General features: G+C 41.4%; 1 protein-coding gene and 1 long non-coding RNA gene across 5 annotated transcripts in view; one reads left to right on the plus strand and one right to left on the minus strand.

The window, feature by feature from the left end:
• LOC139027782 (uncharacterized) overlaps positions 1–18,246 on the minus strand; it is a 663,342-nt gene that overhangs the window by 546,425 nt on the left and 98,671 nt on the right. The window lies entirely within an intron of this gene.
• nrxn2a (neurexin 2a) overlaps positions 1–18,246 on the plus strand; it is a 365,106-nt gene that overhangs the window by 171,857 nt on the left and 175,003 nt on the right. For all 4 annotated transcript variants that reach the window (XM_070443705.1, XM_070443701.1, XM_070443703.1 and 1 more), the window contains 2 exon segments: positions 2,483–2,656; positions 2,776–2,895. In XM_070443705.1, coding sequence (XP_070299806.1) covers positions 2,483–2,656; positions 2,776–2,895 — 294 coding nt within the window.

Here is an 18,246-nt window from a genome sequence, read left to right on the forward strand (position 1 = left end):
TAGAACGTTTTGGCATAATAACTTGTTATGTTTGGAGGAAAAAGTGGAGGCCTTGCAAAGCCGAAGAACACCACATCCAACGCGTGAAGCACGGGGGGGACAGCATCATGTTGTGGGGGTGCTTTGCTGCAGGAGGGACTGGTGCACTCACAAAATAGATGGCTATGAGAAAATAAAATTTGATGTGGATGTATTGAAGCAACCATCTCAAGCCATCAGTCCAGGAGTTAAAGCTTCGGTTGCAAATGTCTTCCAATGGACATGACGCCCAAGCATACTTCCAAAGTTTGGGTGGCAAAATGGCGTAAGGACAACAAAGTAAGGTGTTGGAGTGGCCATCACAAATGCCTGATCTCATCCTATAGAAATGATGTGGGCAGAACTGAAAAAAGTTTGTGTGACGAGCAAGGATCGCTACAAACCTACTCAGTTACACCAGCTCTGTCAGGGAGGACTGGGCCAAAATCCCCCAACTTATTGTGGAAGCTTGTGGAAGGCTACCCGATATGTGTTAATCAAGTTAAAACAATTTAAAGGCAATGCTACCAAATACTAAATTGAGTGTATGTAAAACTTCTACCCACTGGAATGTGATGAAAGAAATGAAAGCTGACAAATCATTCTCTCTACTATTATTCTGACATTTGACATTCTTAAAATAAAGTGGTGATCCTAATTGACCTAAGACAGGGAATTTTTACTAGGATTAAATGTCAGGAATTGGGAAAAAACGAGTTTAAATGTATTTGGCTAAYGTGTATGTAAACTTCTGACTTCAACTGTATGTGATCCTGATGTAATCAAGGTTTGAAATTATTCTGTTTTTGTCAYTACTATCTGTMTAGGACTCTTGTGGTCAGTTTGCAGTCCGACCAGCTGCTCAAGGAGGCCCACAGCTGAACGTAATCGGGGATCCRTCTACAGTGTTTAATTTCCTTGAAAAAATTACTTTCAATGTCTTGAAAGAACAGCTTTTACAGAAATGGCTCAAGCATTACAGTGTATGTGATATATTTGAGACGTGTATCGGAATCGGAAGGGTCCATGTAGTGTCAGAGGTGTTTCTGCAGTCAGAAAAGCCTTCAGTTGCTCTACTCTGTTACTCAGAGTATTCTCAGTAGAAATAGACTCGTGGTATGAACACYAGAGTATGTTGGTTTTGAAAGGGAAGACATACAGTAGCTAGTACATCAGTCTGTACGTCAGAGGGGATTTTGTTTGACGTTTCTTCTTGACTTGAAGTTCTAGGCTTAAACTAGTGTTAGGTTGTTGGTAACCAAAGAAATGTATGTAATTGACCTATGTGATAGAGAATTTAATAAAATAAGTTTGATAAATAGACATTTGTTGTAACCACYCACAGTACTAGGCAACATGTTTTTGATTACCATAACAACCCTAGTTGTAACCACGCACAGTACTAGGCAACATGTTTTTGATTACCATAACAACCCTAGTTGTAACCACGCACAGTACTAGGCAACATGTTTTGGGATAAATATTTTGGGTAACAGCAGCTGTACCAATTATGTGTTCGTTTCAGTTGTAGACCCAAATTAATATTATTCTTCAATCTTGTTATTGTAGACCTTCACCATTAATGCTCCTTAATCCTCACCGTATAGGGTCTGCATAGCACATCCTCTTCTAGTTTATTTCATCTAGTTTTGTCTCTCACTTTGTTCCTCAGAACATTAAAGATTCATTTAAGTTTCTCCATATCCCAAGGGTCCGCTGGCTGAACTTCTTGTGTAATCAGTATAAGCCAAATAAACCAGACTATGAAATCATACTTTTTTTCCTGTGCTGTATAAATTAACAGGGTACCGTTTAAAGCAATGTAAGACATTTTAATATGCTGTTAAATGAAACTTCTCATTTTTATGTCCTGCAGGTTTTAAATGACTGTACACCAGTTTGGTATTATCCTTGCGTTATCAGCCATGTAACYTTTCACATATTTCTGCAGAGAAAATAAACAGATTTTCTTTGCTATTTTTGCCAATAAACATCACATCACAGAGGAATTCTCAGATACTGTATGTACATTTCTCGGCTTGCAATTTACATATAATCTGTGAATGATTACTGTGGCTGGGAGGGTTACTATTAAAGTAAACACTCTCTTGAGAGGAGCATCAATCTGATGAAAACAGATCATCATTGGTTTAAATGACTTAGAGCTGTGTTCACCTGCATCTGATGCAACATGCCACCAAATGGCTTCTTGGAGGTTGTAAATCGTAAGGAGATCTGTCTGATCTGAACGTTAACTAGCATTATCGGYGGCCTATAATTGCAGAACATTTATCAAACACAAAGCAGGTGTAAGGGTATCAGATTTGTTCATGGCTGCTTTAACTCAATGAGTGACGGGTGCWAAAACCTCCCACTACCTGGAGGCGTATCTGCTGTGACTACTGAGAATAATCATTCTCTTCCAGGAACACATGCTCTGATTGATTGATGCTGTGTGTTCCAGGGGATCTGTATGTTGGTGGTGTGGGGAAGACCATGTACAGTAGCCTGCCCAAGCTGATCGCGTCCCGCGATGGGTACCAGGGCTGCCTGGCCTCCGTGGACCTGAACGGGAGACTTCCTGACCTGATGGCAGACGCCCTCCACAGGGTGGGCCAGGTGGAGCGGGGCTGTGGAGGTACGTATTAACAGSGGCACAGCCATGGGGTCATGAACACCTCCGAGGAGCAGGCCATCACCTGTGGATCCACCTTATGGTTCACTGCATGTCCTTTTCCTCCCCCCTCCCCTCCCCAGGCCCGAGCAGCACCTGTACAGAGGACTCGTGCCATCACCAGGGGGTGTGTCTCCAGCAGTGGGAGGGCTTCTCCTGTGACTGCACCATGACCTCCTATGGAGGAGCATTCTGCAGCGACCGTGAGTACTATCTCTTTCATGTGACTGGTTCAAAACTACGCTATCTGTCCTTTCTCCTTTCCTTGTGACTTTACCTTGACATCATTGGAAAACGTCACAGAGTGAGGAGAAGGTTGAAGTTGCATTTGAATGGTTTATTTTAGGGCGCTTTCACATATCCCCTTATGATCCGGATCCTGGAGCGTTTGGTACCCTGATCAATGCTATAAAGCATGTGTGAAATTCAAATCGAAACCCGCCTGTAACGAATCCTGGACCTGCATGAGAAAGCAGGTCAAAGATCCAGGACACGAGTACCAGGTATTGTGACGCTGCAGCGCGAGTRGCGTGGAACTTTTTTGCATGTTGTAAACAAGCTAACTCACCTGCTTGAAGAATCCGCATCTTGCTAATCGCACCCTGAAACGGTTATTTTCAGGTCTTGTGAAAGCAAAACGTATTCTGTAAAATTCTCACAAACGCTCCAGGAAWCCGAACCAGGGTACCGAATTTCATATGTGAAAACGCCTTTAGTGTGCATTATTTTCACCTGTCAAATTGTGTCATTGTTGGCACAAAATAATTATGTGCCTTCAATTGCAAAACCTTTTTCTCAAATGATGTGCGTGCATCCTCTGCAAACCAGAACAGGTAAYGAAGTATCATGCATCCTTCCTTCATCCATCAACAATTATTGACATCGTAACCGTCCTTCGTGGCTGCCAGTTAGAGACATCTGGCTCATTAACGGCAGAGAAGAAGGATCCACTTCTGGTCACCTAAAGTCATTATGGCTGGGTCAAACTAACAGACCCACGTTGACCTTTCTGTAAGGAGGCTTCTCTTATGCACTTCTTCAAAGCCTCTCYTCTGAGGTGTTCATGTCTCTGCATTACAATGAGGCCATTCATCCATTAGGCATTGTTATTGACTTCCAGGTTCTACGTATGTACACACTAAATGACAGATTATTGGTACCTCTCTTCTAATGTAAGTTTCCCCTGAACATGTCTGATTCTAGAGTAGTGTGTGCTATTAGAAACATACTCATGCTATAGTAGGTGAACAGAAGTCTATTGTCCCTGGAGATGTTTTTCTTTCATTTAAATCATTTATTATAATGTCAGACAACATTTTGTATGAAAACAAAAACAGCTCATATTTCTGTTGTGAGGGGGTTGAGAGGTGTGTGTTTGGGGGGTTGAGAGAGGTGTGTTTGGGGGGGTGAGAGGTGTGTGTGTGTGGGGGTGAGAGGTGTGTGTGTGTGTGGGTGGGAGAGGTGTCTGGGGGTAAGAGGTGGGGGGGTGGGGGTGAGAGGTGTGTTTGTGGGGGTGTGGGGGGGTGAGAGGTTTGTGTGTGTGGCGGGGGGGGTGACATTGCAAGGAAAAGACGTCTTGTTTTCGCTCTCCCTTCATTTTGCTTCCATGAAAATGTTCTGGGGGACAGCCTAATGAGCTACATGACAATAAACTGGCTTTTATTCTCTACTCTATTAATACTACAAATACATTTCAGGTGTGTGTTTGTGTGTGCGTGTATTAATGCTTTTTTCTGTTACTTTGACTTCACAGTTGATTTCTTCCTCTGTAGTAAATAACTGTATTGTTTTTTTWATGAAAATTCAGGGCGTCTTATTGGTTACAATAGCAGGAGATTATCATAAGCTTTCTGTGAAGTGGCCTTGAAGAGTTAAGCCTAATTTGCTGCAGTGACGTGCAGAAATAATGATATGTAATGGTGCTTGCTTTTGTTTATTCTTCGGAGTTACTAGACCTACGACGATATATGATGCGGTGCTTTAGTAACTTTCTCTTCAAGCTCCCTGGGGGAGTCATTACAGTAGATTATCATTTTCAGAAAGCAACAAACACTGTTACAGCCTCATTACGATGACAGACAGGGAGGATTGAGCTACTGCTATAGCCTTACTCYGGGGGGGAAAGTAATGGCGGGTATMGTACGGCGTCCCAGCAAAATAAATAGTGGGGGTACGCTGTACCGGTGAAACATGAGCCTATCACAGAATTTAAAACAGCGTTTCATTAAAACTAGTCTACTACACCACTTTCAGAGGAATGAGAAATTAGCGAATGGACTTGAAAACGTGTCGTATATCCTACGCTCCAAAATGTGATYTGGTTCGAAGAGAACACTGAACTTTTGCCAAGGCAGAGATGAGTTGCCGACAACGAGATGCSCGCAGACAGCAGTGGACGTGTAAATTCTCTCCTAATGACAATCGCCAAATGTCATAACACTTTTTGGTGTTTTGTTTAACAGATCTCTTTTCATTCACCACTGTTTGGAGGCTGGAAATGTGTTGTGAGTGGATGAACGTGTGCGGGTAGCCTGGTAAAGCAGCCCTTTGAAGGGATTGTTTGACAAGCAGATGAAACATRGTGTCTGGTTGAGTTTATGCCACAATAAAAGGTAACACATTTTTTAAGGTTAAATGACAAATCTTTACTCTAGGCCCACAGAGATCCTATTCAATTAATAGGGATTCTACACTGGAAAAAAATATGTAAACGCACATGCAACAATTTCAAACATTTTACTGAGTTACAGTTCATATGAGGAACTCAGTCAATTGAAATAAATTCATTAGGCCCTAATCTATGGATTTCACAACTGGAAATACRGTTATGCATCTGTTGGTCACAGATACCTTAKAAAAAAGGTGTGGGCATGGATCAGGAAACCAGTCAGTATCTGGTGTGACCAACATTTGCCTCATGCAGRGTGACACATCTCCTTCGCATAGAGTTGATCAGGCTGTTGATTGTGGCCTGTGGAATGTTGTCCCACTCCTCTTCAATGGCTGTGCAAAGTTGCTGGATATTGGCGGGAACTGGAACACYCTGTTGTACACGTCAATCCAGAGCATCCCAAACATGCTCAATGTGTGARATGTCTGGTGAGTATCCAAGCCATGGAAGAACYGGGACATTTTCAGCTTCCAGTATTTTGTACAGATCTTTGCGACAATGGGCCYTGCATTATCATGCTGAAACATGAGATMATGGCGGCGGATGAATGGCACGATAATGGACCTCAGGATCTCATCACGCTATCTCTGTGCATTCACATTGCCATCGATAAAACACAATTGTGTTCGTTGTCCGTAGCTTATGCCTGTCCATATCATAACCCCACCMCCACCATGGGAAGAGCACACTTCTCCAGRGMGCCAGTGGCSATTGAAGGTAAGCATTTCATTTGCTCACTGAAGTCGGTTACGAGGCCGAACTGCAGTCAGATCAAGACCCTGGTGAGGATGACGAGCATGCAGATGAGCTTCCCTGAGACAGTGTCTGACAGAAATTCTTCGGTTGTGCAAACCCCTCAGTTTCATCAGCTGTCTGGGTGGCTCATCTCAGACCAACCCGCAGGTGGGCTGGCGTGGTTACATGTGGTCTGCGTTTGTGAGGCTGATTGGACGTACTACCGAATTCTCTAAAACAACGTTGGAGGTAGCTTATGGTATAGAAATAAACATTACATTCTCTGGTGGACAATCCTGCAGGCAGAATGCCAATTGTATGCTCCCTCAAAACTTGAGGCATCTGTGGTATTTTGGCAAAACTGCACATTTTAGAGTGGCTTTTTATTGTCCCCAGCACAAGGTGCACCTGTGTAATGATCATGCTGTTTAATCYGCTTCTTGATATGCCACATCTGTCAGGTAGATGGATTATCTTGGCAAAGGAGAAATGCTCACTGGCAGTGATGTAAACAAATTTGTGCACACAATTTGAGATGATAAAGGACTGGGGATGTTGTATTGATGRCAATGTCTCTGTTCTCAAATTTGAAAACGTACAAATAAAGTATAAAAAGGGAACTAAGCTGTGCAGGCTCAGTTCAGATATTTTAAAAACAAAACTAAATATTCCAGTTCTTACTTTGTTGTTCTACCCTCAAACAATGACCATCAATGTGCTTGTTGTGTGTGTTGTCTGAACAATGCTATAGCTTTAGGTCCTAGACTACTCATCACAGACGTCCAGATGTTTGGATAGCTTGGATAGAGAGCTTGGATAGAGAGCCACCAGGTTGTTGTTCTCATGCTAGGGTTCTTTCTGCAAGGCAAACAAATGAAGGGTTTAATTATAGGTTAACCTCTGTAATGAGATGGGATTTTTTTGCAATATTTATGATCTTTCTTCACACTGCCTGGATGTGGGGAAGAATGAGCAACACATYGTGAATCAGACTGCGTCTGTCTTTGGGATATCTGGATAAGAGCGTCTGCTAAATGACTTAAATGTGTAAATGTAAATGTAAATGGATATATGCTATTGTACTTTGTTTTAGTTGTATTTAGCAATGGCCTTAACAAAAGACTGAACATAATAACACCAATATACAGTATTAAGTATTTAATTGAATTATTAAGGTTAATTTGTAATATATGTTTGAGAAAYGGGATTTCAATGTAAGAACTTTAGCAAAAATCAAGTTAAACAGTGAATCATGTCACATTTGGTTCTCAGGGACCCCACCTCTCCATTTCTTCTCCTAACTTCTTAGACTACCATTAGAAAACACAACATGTTTCAGCTCTTCTAGTGTGCTTCCCTTAAGGACGCAGCTTGATAGTCCCTCTTCAGGCCGTCATCTCTATGGCAGCTGCTCAGATTTCCCAGAGTTCATGGTGCTAAGGATGCTTTGGATTGCACCTCAGTCTCAACCCTTGAGCTGTAGCTAGCAAATACACAAAAGAGATGCTAACTTCCATGTCCTCTGTTATTSAATTGTCAACAAAGCAGCATGACAAAATTATTATGCCAAGTTTCAAATTACCGGTTGTTTCTTTGAGAAGATCAACAGCATAAATGCACCTATTTCACTTTTGCATGTAAAAAACAAATCCCCACTGCTGCACATGCTGCCACTATTTTCATGACCAGCTACACTGAACAAAAATATAAACCATAAAGTAATCCAACAATGTGTACACTGCCATCTTGTCTATTTTCAAGTCTTCTCTCATTGATCAATACAGGTGTCTGTCATCATGACATGTGGCACATTGTGGTAGAAGCCCACCTGTCTCGATCAATGAGAGAAGACTTGAAACAGATAAGATGGCGGCGTACACTGTTGGATTACTTCAAGGAGCAAGAAAGTATTTATTTTAATAACGGAGCATTTTCTAAATTCAAACGGACTGGACACAGACATTTTGAGACTCCTGTTTCCACGAATCGAGGACGAAGACAGCATCGCCAAGGTTGATCAAATTCTCTGTGCAGAACCAAACAGTACCTATCCTGTAGCTCTCAATAAAGGATACCAAATATCTTTGGTAAAATCTCATTATATGTTGTGACAATCTGTAGTTACAGTTCTCTACACCTAAGACACACTGAACTGTACTGTATGTTTCTGTATGTTATTTTTACCAGATAACATTCTTGATGAATACCCAGTTCTCTTTTTAAGTTAGCATGCCTACATTGTGAAAAGTCTTAGGAGGACAGTTCTTACACGGTATGTAGTATTGTGTATGGGAGATTGAGGAGAAATGGCACCTTTCAATCATTCTCATACACAACAATACATTTACTGTCTCTAAGCACAACCGAAACCCCCTTCTCCATCTCAAAGACCTATCTGTAAACTTCCCCAGCCCATTGACTTTAACAGAATTTTGTAGACGTGTCTTTGTATTATGTTTTGAGTACCTGCACAGAGAAGAATGTTGTCATTACTGTTGTAGTCTTGATTTTGTTGATTTTTAGCCCTATTCAGTGGTAGGGCTGTCTGTTTCTCAGGTCTAGTCAGTGGTAGGGCTGTCTGTCCCTCAGGTCTAGTCAGTGGTAGGGCTGTCTGTCTCTCAGGTCTAGTCAGTGGTAGGGCTGTCTGTTTCTCAGGTCTGGTCAGTGGTTGGGCAGTCTGTTTCTCAGGTCTAGTCAGTGGTAGGGCTGTCTGTCTCTCTCAGGTCTAGTCAGTGGTAGGGCTGGCTGTCTCTCTCTCAGGTCTAGTCAGTGGTGGGCTGTCTGTCTCTCTCTCAGGTCTAGTCAGTGGTAGGGCTGTCTGTCTCTCAGGTCTGGTCAGTGGTAGGACTGTCTGTCTCTCTCAGGTCTGGTCAGTGGTAGGGCTGTCTGTCTCTCTCAGGTATGTCTGTGTATGTCCAGCTCTGCCAGGTAGGTGATGTAGACACCCTGCATGAGTCAGACAGAACAAAACATAACACAAGCCCTAAGGAACTGCCTGCTTGCTCAGCTCAGAAACGCTTCATTACACAGGCAACAAAGCATGAGCATCTTGTAATTCTATGGCAGGGCTCCCTGGGCCATAAACAGATACGTTTTAATAGGACACTGTGTTAAAATAAAATAAAWTMTTACTTGTCACATGCTTTGTAAACAACATGTGTAGACTGACAGTGAAATGCTTACTTACTGGTCCTTTTCCAACAATGCAAAGTTTAAGATAAAAAAAAATCAAATAAAATAGAAATAGTGACAGTGAATAACAATGACAAGTAAAAAATGACATGACTATATACAGGGAGTACCAGTACCGAGTCGATGTGCGAGGAAATTGAGGTAGCTATGTATACTGAACAAACATATCAATGCAACATGCAACAATTTCAACTATTTTACTGAGTTACAGTTCATGTAAGGAAAATCAGTAAATTGAAATAAATAAATTGGGCCCTAATCTATGTGTGAGCCTGGAGGGCAAAGGGAGGTCATAAGTCCACCCTTTTGGGATCCAGGCTCGCCCACTGGAAATTCGTTTTTCCCCACAAAAGGGCTTTATTACAGACATAAATAGTCCTCAGACTTTGGAGGCTGCTTARGGGAGAGAAGTGAACATTAAATTCTCTGGCAACAGCTCTGGTGGACATTCCTGCAGTCTTCATGGCAATTGCATGCTCCCTCAAAACGTGATACATCTGTGGCATTGTGTTGTGTGACAAAACTGCAAATTTTAGTGGCCTTTTATTGTCCCCCGCACAAGGTGCACCTGTGTAATTATTATGCCGTTTAATCAGCTCCTTGATATGCCACAACTGTAAGGTTGGATGGATTACCTTTGCAAAGGAGAAATGCTCACTAACAGGGATGTAAACAAATTTGTACACACAATTTGAGAGAAATAAGCGTAAGGATTTATTTCAACCTCATGAAAACATTGGACACAATACCCATAAAAAACAAAGCGAAACAGGTATTTACACATTTTGCAAATTTACAAAAAAAATACAAACTGAAAAAACCTTATAAGTATTCAGACCCTTTGCTATGAGACTCGAAATTGAGCCCGGTGCATCCTGTTTCCATTGATCAGCCTTAAGATTTCTTACAACATGATTGGAGTCCACCTGTGGTAAATTCAATTGATTGGACATGATTTGGAAAGGCACACCTGTCTACAGTTGAAGTTTACATACACCTGAGCCAAATGAATTTAAACTCAGTTTTTCACAATTCCTGACATTTAATCTTAGTAAAAATTCCCTGTCTTAGGTCAGTAGGATCACCACTTTATTTTAAGAATGTGGAATATCAGAACAATAGTAGAGAAATGATTTATTTCAGCTTTTTATTCTTTCATTACCTTCCCAGTGGTCAGAAGTTTACATACACTCAATTAGTATTTTATAGTGTTGCCTTAAATTGTTTAACTTGGTCAAAACGTTTCGGGTACCTTCCACAAGCTTCCCACAATAAGTTGGGTGAATTTTGGCCATTCCTCCTGACAGAGCTGGTGTAACTGAGCCAGGTTTGTAGGCATCCTTGCTCGCACACCTTTTTCAGTTCTGCCCACACATTTCTATGTGATTGAGGTCATGGCTTTGTGATTGCCACTCCAATACCTTGACTTTGTTGTCCTTAAGCCATTTTGCCACAACTTTGAAGTATGCTTGGTCATTGTCCATTTGGAAGACCCATTGTGACCAAGCTTTAACTTCTCTGACTGATGGCTTGAGATGTTGATTCAATATATCCACACAATTTTCTCATGATGCCATCTATTTTGTGAAGTGCACCAGTCCCTCCGGCAGCAAAGCACCCCCACAACATGATGCTGCCACCCATGTGTCACGGTTGATGGTGTTCTTCGGCTTGCAAGCCTCCCCCTTTTCCTCCAAACATAGCAATGGTCATTATGGCCAAACAGTTCTATTTTTGTTTCATCAGACTAGAGGACATTTCTCCAAACAGTCCTTTGCTGTTGTTCTGAGATTAATTGCACTTTTCGCACCAAAGTACGTTATCTCTAGAGACAGAAACGTGTTCCTTCCTGAGCGGTATGAGGGCTGCGTGGTCCCGTTTGGCCCTTTGGCCTTGAAAATGTTAACCTGTTTGAAGGTTACAGAGAGCAAGATCACACAGTCATCCAGAACAGCTGGTGCTTTCGTGCATGGTTCAGTGTTCCTTGCCTCAAAGTGAACATAGAAGGCATTTAGCTCGTCTGGTAGGCTTGCGTCGCTAAGCAGCTCACGGCTGGGTTTSTCTTTGTAATCCATGATAGTTTGCATCCGTGCCACATTCGTCGAGAGTCAGAGCCGGAGTAGTAAGATTCGAGCTTAGTCCTGTATTGACGCTTTGCCTGTTTGATGGCTCGTCGGAGTTCGTTGTGGGATCAATTCAGTGTTGACAGTGTGTTTCTAACGAATTACTAGTAAAATTACACGAGTTTAGTGATACATTAAATGTCCTCTTCCTACAATAGTCAATTACATGCTTGTTGTGTTTGTATTTAACGGTGTTATTGACCAGAGGCCCATGCAGTAAGCCCTATTTGTGAAGCTTTCATTAGTCCTGTGTTTGACATCAGCATTCCCCCAACACCACCCCACTCCAATAACCCATTTATTTATCAGATCCAGTAGACAGTGCTCCCCTGACCTTCTCCAACCTTTGGGTTACGTATTATAGACAGAGATAATTTGATGCAAGCTGATGATGCCCTGCAGCGCATTAGAGTGCAAACAGGCAGCGGCAGTGTTCAGCTATGTTTAGCAGATTAGAAAATACCAGCTAGTGTGAGTCCCTGACAGGATCTCTCAGATAGGAGACATAGTGTATGATGATCAGTCATGGGCTCCTATGACTCACTCTGTACACTGACTGCTGGGGAGGGTTATGGTTAGGGCTACCGGGAAGAGTTAGGGTTAGGGCTACCGGGAAGAGTTATGGTTAGGGCTACCGGGAAGAGTTAGGGTTAGGGCTTCCGGGGATGGTTATGGTTAGGGCTGCCAGGGAGGGTTANCGGGGATGGTTATGGTTAGGGCTGCCAGGGAGGGTTATGGTTAGGGCTGCCGGGGAAGGTTAGTTTAGGGCTGTTGGGAAGGGTTAGGGCTGTCGGGGATGGTTATGGTTAGGGCTGCCAGGGAGGGTTATGGTTAGGGCTGCCGGGGAAGGTTAGGGTTAGGGCTGCCGGGGCGGGTTAGGGCATTAAGCCTAATCTACACCGCTGCATACCATACCATAGATCTCTATCTCAGCATATGGTAGCCTACTACTCACCAGCAAATTCTGAGTTGGATTATTACTTGCTTCTGTAGCTTGTTGTATAGCATATTGTACTGTATACCCCCTGGGATATACAGTACTTGTAGTTAGGTCCGTTGAGCATTGTACTCCATTGTCACTGCGTTGTACTTACTGATCCTGCCCAGAGTGGTTAGTGATGTGCATAATGAGTGATTAGTGATGTAGTTAAAGAGTACTTGCTGTAGTGATGTACATAAGAGGCATTGACACAAAGACTAACCCTGTGCTTTTCCACAGTTTATCACACAGGTTCTGTTTTTCACAACAGAGCTATAGCTATTCATCCCTCCATGTTCCGTTCTAGCTCACCTCGCTTCGAAATCTACATTATGTTWCCATAGAAGCCGACGGTCATCTTTGTATAAAAAATATTTAAAAATCACACAAAATAAATCAGTGGGTTCCACAGGCATGAAATAGAGTGTGYTTTTCATCAGGGCAGAGCTTGACATGTGATTTGAATAGATTATTTCCATCCTGCAGCTCTCTTTTTATTAAAACCATTTTGGAGTTAGCGTGGCTGTTCACGCTGTTACATTGCAGGAGGCCTGTGGATACGTTGTTTGCTGCTGTGATTGAAATTGGTTGACTCCAAAGGGTTTCTTAAGAAGAACGCTGGCTTAAACAAATGCAATTTACTGTATCAGAATATTACACAGGACTCTTTTGAACTCAGTTGAAATAATGAAATATATTAGTCAATATCCAGTCATATCTCTCTTACATTGACAATGACTCTCTTTCATGCACAAATACATCACCCCCTTGTTTATCAACCCTACACCGTAGCTCTCCCTGTGATAGAGCTATAASACCTCAGGTAGGCTTCTCACGTAGCGGAGTTGGCTTCTGTAAAGCAGATGTTTTATTGCATTGGAACAGGCACACATTGAGTGAGAGGACTCACAATGGTGATAAAACTCWAAAACTCGAATTTCTTTCCATTTCACCTTATCTCGCCCCTCAGCGAGAGACTAGAGAAACCATTACAGACAGTCCTGAGGTTTGACTATGTTTTTATCACATGTTCCATTAGAATTATTAAAAACAATTGATTCTTTCATAAAACTCGTGTTTCTCTCCCTCTCTCCCTCCCTTCTCTCCCTCTCAAAGTTCTTGTTATGATGGTACCTGCTGACCCCCTCACCCCTGTAATGGAATAGGGTATACAGGTATTCAAGCCAGATAAAGATCTGTTGAAAATGTCATAAATGTGTAACAATAGTATAAAACAGTATTTTTTATATACACAGAATACTATATTTGCGTTCATGTATGCTTTTCTTTGAATAGTCTCTAGTGAAATATTGAAACAGCTTTGAGAGATGCGACACAGTTGACTACTTATCTTAGTTCTCTAGTGGTGAGTGTCAGAAGGTAGCTCATGAAAGAGGCTCCAGTCTCTCTGCTGCAGTACAGTGAGTGAGTAATAATGCTTTGAGGGCTCCTAAATACGCTGCAAGAGAGCTTTTCCCTTGTGAAWWTTTTTTTGCACAATTTTTTRGCACCATTTCCAGCTCCATCTGTTCTCCCATCCAGGGACCAACTAGGACTGACCCTGCTTAGTTTCAGAGGCAAACCAACAGTGGGATGCAGGGTGTTTTGTTGCTCGAATTAAAAATGTAACTGGAAATAAGGCAGCGAAAGCAAAGGCTAACATAAACAAAGAGAGGTAAAATTGCAGAAAAGCCATTTTATTTAATCATGATATCATAAAAAATGTTTACCTGAAATCTATTTTTTGCATCGATTTACAATTAATTTGTTCTCGCATTTCAAATGATTTTATTTGCAATATTTASTTTTGCTATCAATACATTTGGGTTTATATTTTGCTTTCAATATCATTGTTTTTGTTTGCAATACTAAGAATTTTGTTATCGACRTCAGAAGTTTTGCTTGATATTAATGGCACAAAAGTAACTCAGTCACTAAAGGATTGCTCCATATAATAACACTATGACTCTATTAAAGGTGTTTAAAGCAGCAATCCTTAATAAAAAACATTAACAAAGTGCGCCCCCCAACACAGTTTCAGTAAAAAGCTGAGAAATGGGTCTGGAAAAATGTAAACAGTCAAATCCATAGACTACGCAATGGATGCAAGGACTGACCATCCATATTAGTTTTAACCATGTTTTTAGGCAATGCAGTGATTATTTAAAATTAATTTGTTTACAAACATTGGAGTAAAASAAGTTTATATTTTGGGTTCTGGTGGGGTACAACAGTTGAACCAAGCATGAGMCATTTATATGTTATATTTTTCAAGATCCAATGGGTAACTTATATTAATTTATAAGACCAAAAATGGATGTAGCAACTAAGGATTGCCCCTTTAACAGGCAGTGACGTGATCCATTAACCTGGCCCACCCCCCAAAAAATTATTCTGTCCAATGTTCGACAAATGTCCCACAAAATCGTTCCCGTGTCCTGCATTCAGGCTTTTTAGATGTGGTCACCTTAATTCCACCGGTGGAAACATTGCTACTCCAACATGTTAACACCATCTTTTCACATGTGAAGAGAATACCAATATTTCAACCCCACATGAATCTGCAATTCCACGTGTTAATGTAAGGTTTCCACATCTGGAGTTTTCTTACAGTTGAAGTCGGAAGTTCACATACACTTAGGTTGGAGTCATTAAAACTCGTTTTTCAACCACTCCACAAATMTCTTGTTAACAAACTATTTTTGGCAAGTCGTTTAGGACATCTACTTTGTGCATGACACAAGTAATTTTTCCAACAAGTGTTTACAYCCAGATTATTTCACTTATAATTCACTGTATCACAATTCCAGTGGGTCAGAAGTTTACATACARTAAGTTYACRGTGCCTTTAAACAGCTTGGAAAATTCCAGAAAATTATGTCATGGCTTTAGAAGCTTCTGATAGGCTGATTTACATAATTTGAGTCAATTGGAGGTGTACCTGTGGATGTATTTCAGGGCCTACCTTCAAACTCAGTGCCTCTTTGCTTGACATCATGGGAAATTCTAAAGAAACCAGCCAAGACCTCAGAGAAAAAAAACTTGTAGACCTCCACAAGTCTGGTTCATCCTTGGGAGCAATTTCCAAACGCCTGAAGGTACCACGTTCATCTGTACAAACAATAGTATGTAAGTATAAACACCATGGTACCACGCAGTCCGTCATACCGCTCTAGGAAGGAGATGCATTCTGTTCTCCTAGAGATGAAGTACTTTGGTGCGAAAAGTGCAAAACAATCCCAGAACAACAGCAGACGCTTGAAGATGCTGGAGGAAACCAGGTTCTATAGCCACAGTAAAACGAGTCCTATATCGACATAACCTGAAAGGTGCTCAGCAAGGAAGAAGCCACTGCTCCAAAACCCCATAAAAAAGCCAGACTTGGTTTGCAACTGCACATGGGGACAAAGATCGTACTATTTGAGAAATGTCCTTAGTCTGATGAACAAAAATAGAACTGTTTGGCCATAATAACCATCGTTATGTTTAGAGGAAAAAGGGGGAGGCTTTGCACAGCCGAAGAACACCATCCCAACCGTGAAGCACGGGGGTGGCAGCATCATGTTGTGGGGGTGCTTTGCTGCAGGAGGGGCTGGTGCACTTCACAAAATAGATGGCATCATGAGGAGGAAATTATGTGGATATATTGAATCAACATCTCAAGACATCAGTCGAGGAAGCATAAAGCTTGGTCACAATGGGTCTTTCAAATGGAAATGACCCAAGCATACTTCCAAAGGTGTGGCAAAATGGCTTAGGACAACAAAGTCAAGGTATTGAGTGGCCATCACAAAGCCCTGACCTCAATCCTATAGAAATGTGTGGGCAGAACTGAAAAAAGCGTGTGCGAGCAAGGAGCCTACAAACCTGGCTCAGTTACACCAGCTCTGCCAGGAGGAATGGCCAAAATTCACCCAACTTATTGTGGAAAGCTTGTGGAAGGCTACCCGAAATGTTTGACCCAAGTTAACAATTTAAAGGCAATGCTCCAAATACTAATTGAGTGTATGTAAACTTCTGACCACCGGGAATGTGATGTAAAGAAATAAAGCTGAAATAAATCATTCTCTCTACTATTATCCTGACATTTCACATCTTAAAATAAAGTGGTGATCTAACTGACCTAAGACAGGGAATTTTTTACTCAGATTAAATGTCAAGATTTGTGAAAAACTGAGTTTTAAATGTATTTGGCTAAGTGGATGTAAACTTCCGTCTTCAACTGTAACATGTGACAATGCTCATGGATTTTAACAGGTTAATGTTTTTCACAGTTAGAAATGCATATCGAGTTTTCACGTTAAAGTTTTTAACATGTGAAACTGCAAATTTACATGTGAGCTGAAACATGTTATTCTCCTCACGTGAAAATATGGTTTCACGTGAAATTTAAGCTTAACATGTGAAAACAGCTACAGTATTTCACATGTGAAACTGCAAATTTGACATGTGCTTTTTGTAAGAATACTCCCGTTAGCACAACTCCTTATCTATAAGATCCATCTGGGGTACCTTGAGGTTTTCTGCATTCCTTGAAATGTTTCTATTTCATACATATTGTGAAGACGTTTTATTGATTTATAGCAAGTGTGTAACGTCTGCTTCCAACTCACACTCTCAAACACCCAGATCTCCTGAACGCAGCTCACTCTCCAGATCCCAATCACCTGAATTCTGATCACCTGTTCACACACCTGTATGTCATTATCACACACTATTTAGTTCAGTTCTTTACACCCATCACTATGAGGTGTTGTTTGTTTTGTGACCGCACATCTTTCAGAGCTCTGGTTTCCCTGTGATTTCTCCTCCGTTTATGATAGTTTTTGCCTGCCTCACTAACGATGCCTTTTTGCCATACCTGCCTGTACTTTAGCCTATCGGATTTCCTTGTATCTACCTTCTGCCTGCCCTCACCCAGCTACTGCCTCCTCCTGTGGTCCTTTGGCAATAAACACCTGCTGCGCCCTGCACTTGAAACCAGCTCCTGTCCCTCCCCTCGTGTTCATTACAAAGTGAATTGGCACTTCTATGCAATAATATTATTTCTGCAAATGTAATCATGAAAATATTTTTTTTATAACAGGCAATGTACTGAGTAAAATTGTATATGGGGAAATAGACAGATGATTCTCTGTCCACTCTCTGGGAGGTTTGCCTACTTACATGTTCAGATGACATCTTCACACCTGCAGTGTTGACAGAACTCCTCTCTGTCTGTTTGGTAGATAGTGAGAATGACTTCCTCTCTGTCTGTTTGGTAGATAGTGAGAATGACTTCTCTCTGTTCTGTTTGGTAGATAGTGAGAATGACTTCTCTCTGTCTGTTTGGTAGATAGTGAGATGACTTCTCTCTGTTGTTTGGTAGATAGTGAGAATGACTCCTCTCTCTGTCTGTTTGGTAAGATAGTGAGAATGACTCTCTCTCTCTGTCTGTTTGGTAGATATGAGAATGACTCCTCTCTGTCTGTTTGTAGATAATGAGATGACTTCTCTCTGTCTGTTTGGTAATAATGAAAAATGACTCCTCTCTTTCTGTTTGGTAAGATAATGAGAACTGACTTCTTCTCTGTCTGTTTGGTAGATAATGAGAAGACTCTCTCTGTCTGTTTGGTAGATAATGAGAATGACTTCTCTGCTGTCTGTTTGGGTAGAGTAGTGAGAATGACTCCTCTCTGTCTGTTGGTAGATAATGAGAAGACTTCTCTCTGGTCTGTTTGTAGATAGATGAGAATGACTCTCCTCTCTCTGTCTGTTTGGTAGATAGTGAGAATGGACTCTCTCTCTGTCTGTTGGTAGATAATGAGAATGAACTTACTCTCTTGTCTGTTTGGTAGATAATGAGAATGACTCC

This window comes from Salvelinus sp. IW2-2015, linkage group LG5 (assembly GCF_002910315.2).
Source record: "Salvelinus sp. IW2-2015 linkage group LG5, ASM291031v2, whole genome shotgun sequence".
In the NCBI taxonomy this organism is placed as follows: Eukaryota; Metazoa; Chordata; class Actinopteri; order Salmoniformes; family Salmonidae; genus Salvelinus; species Salvelinus sp. IW2-2015.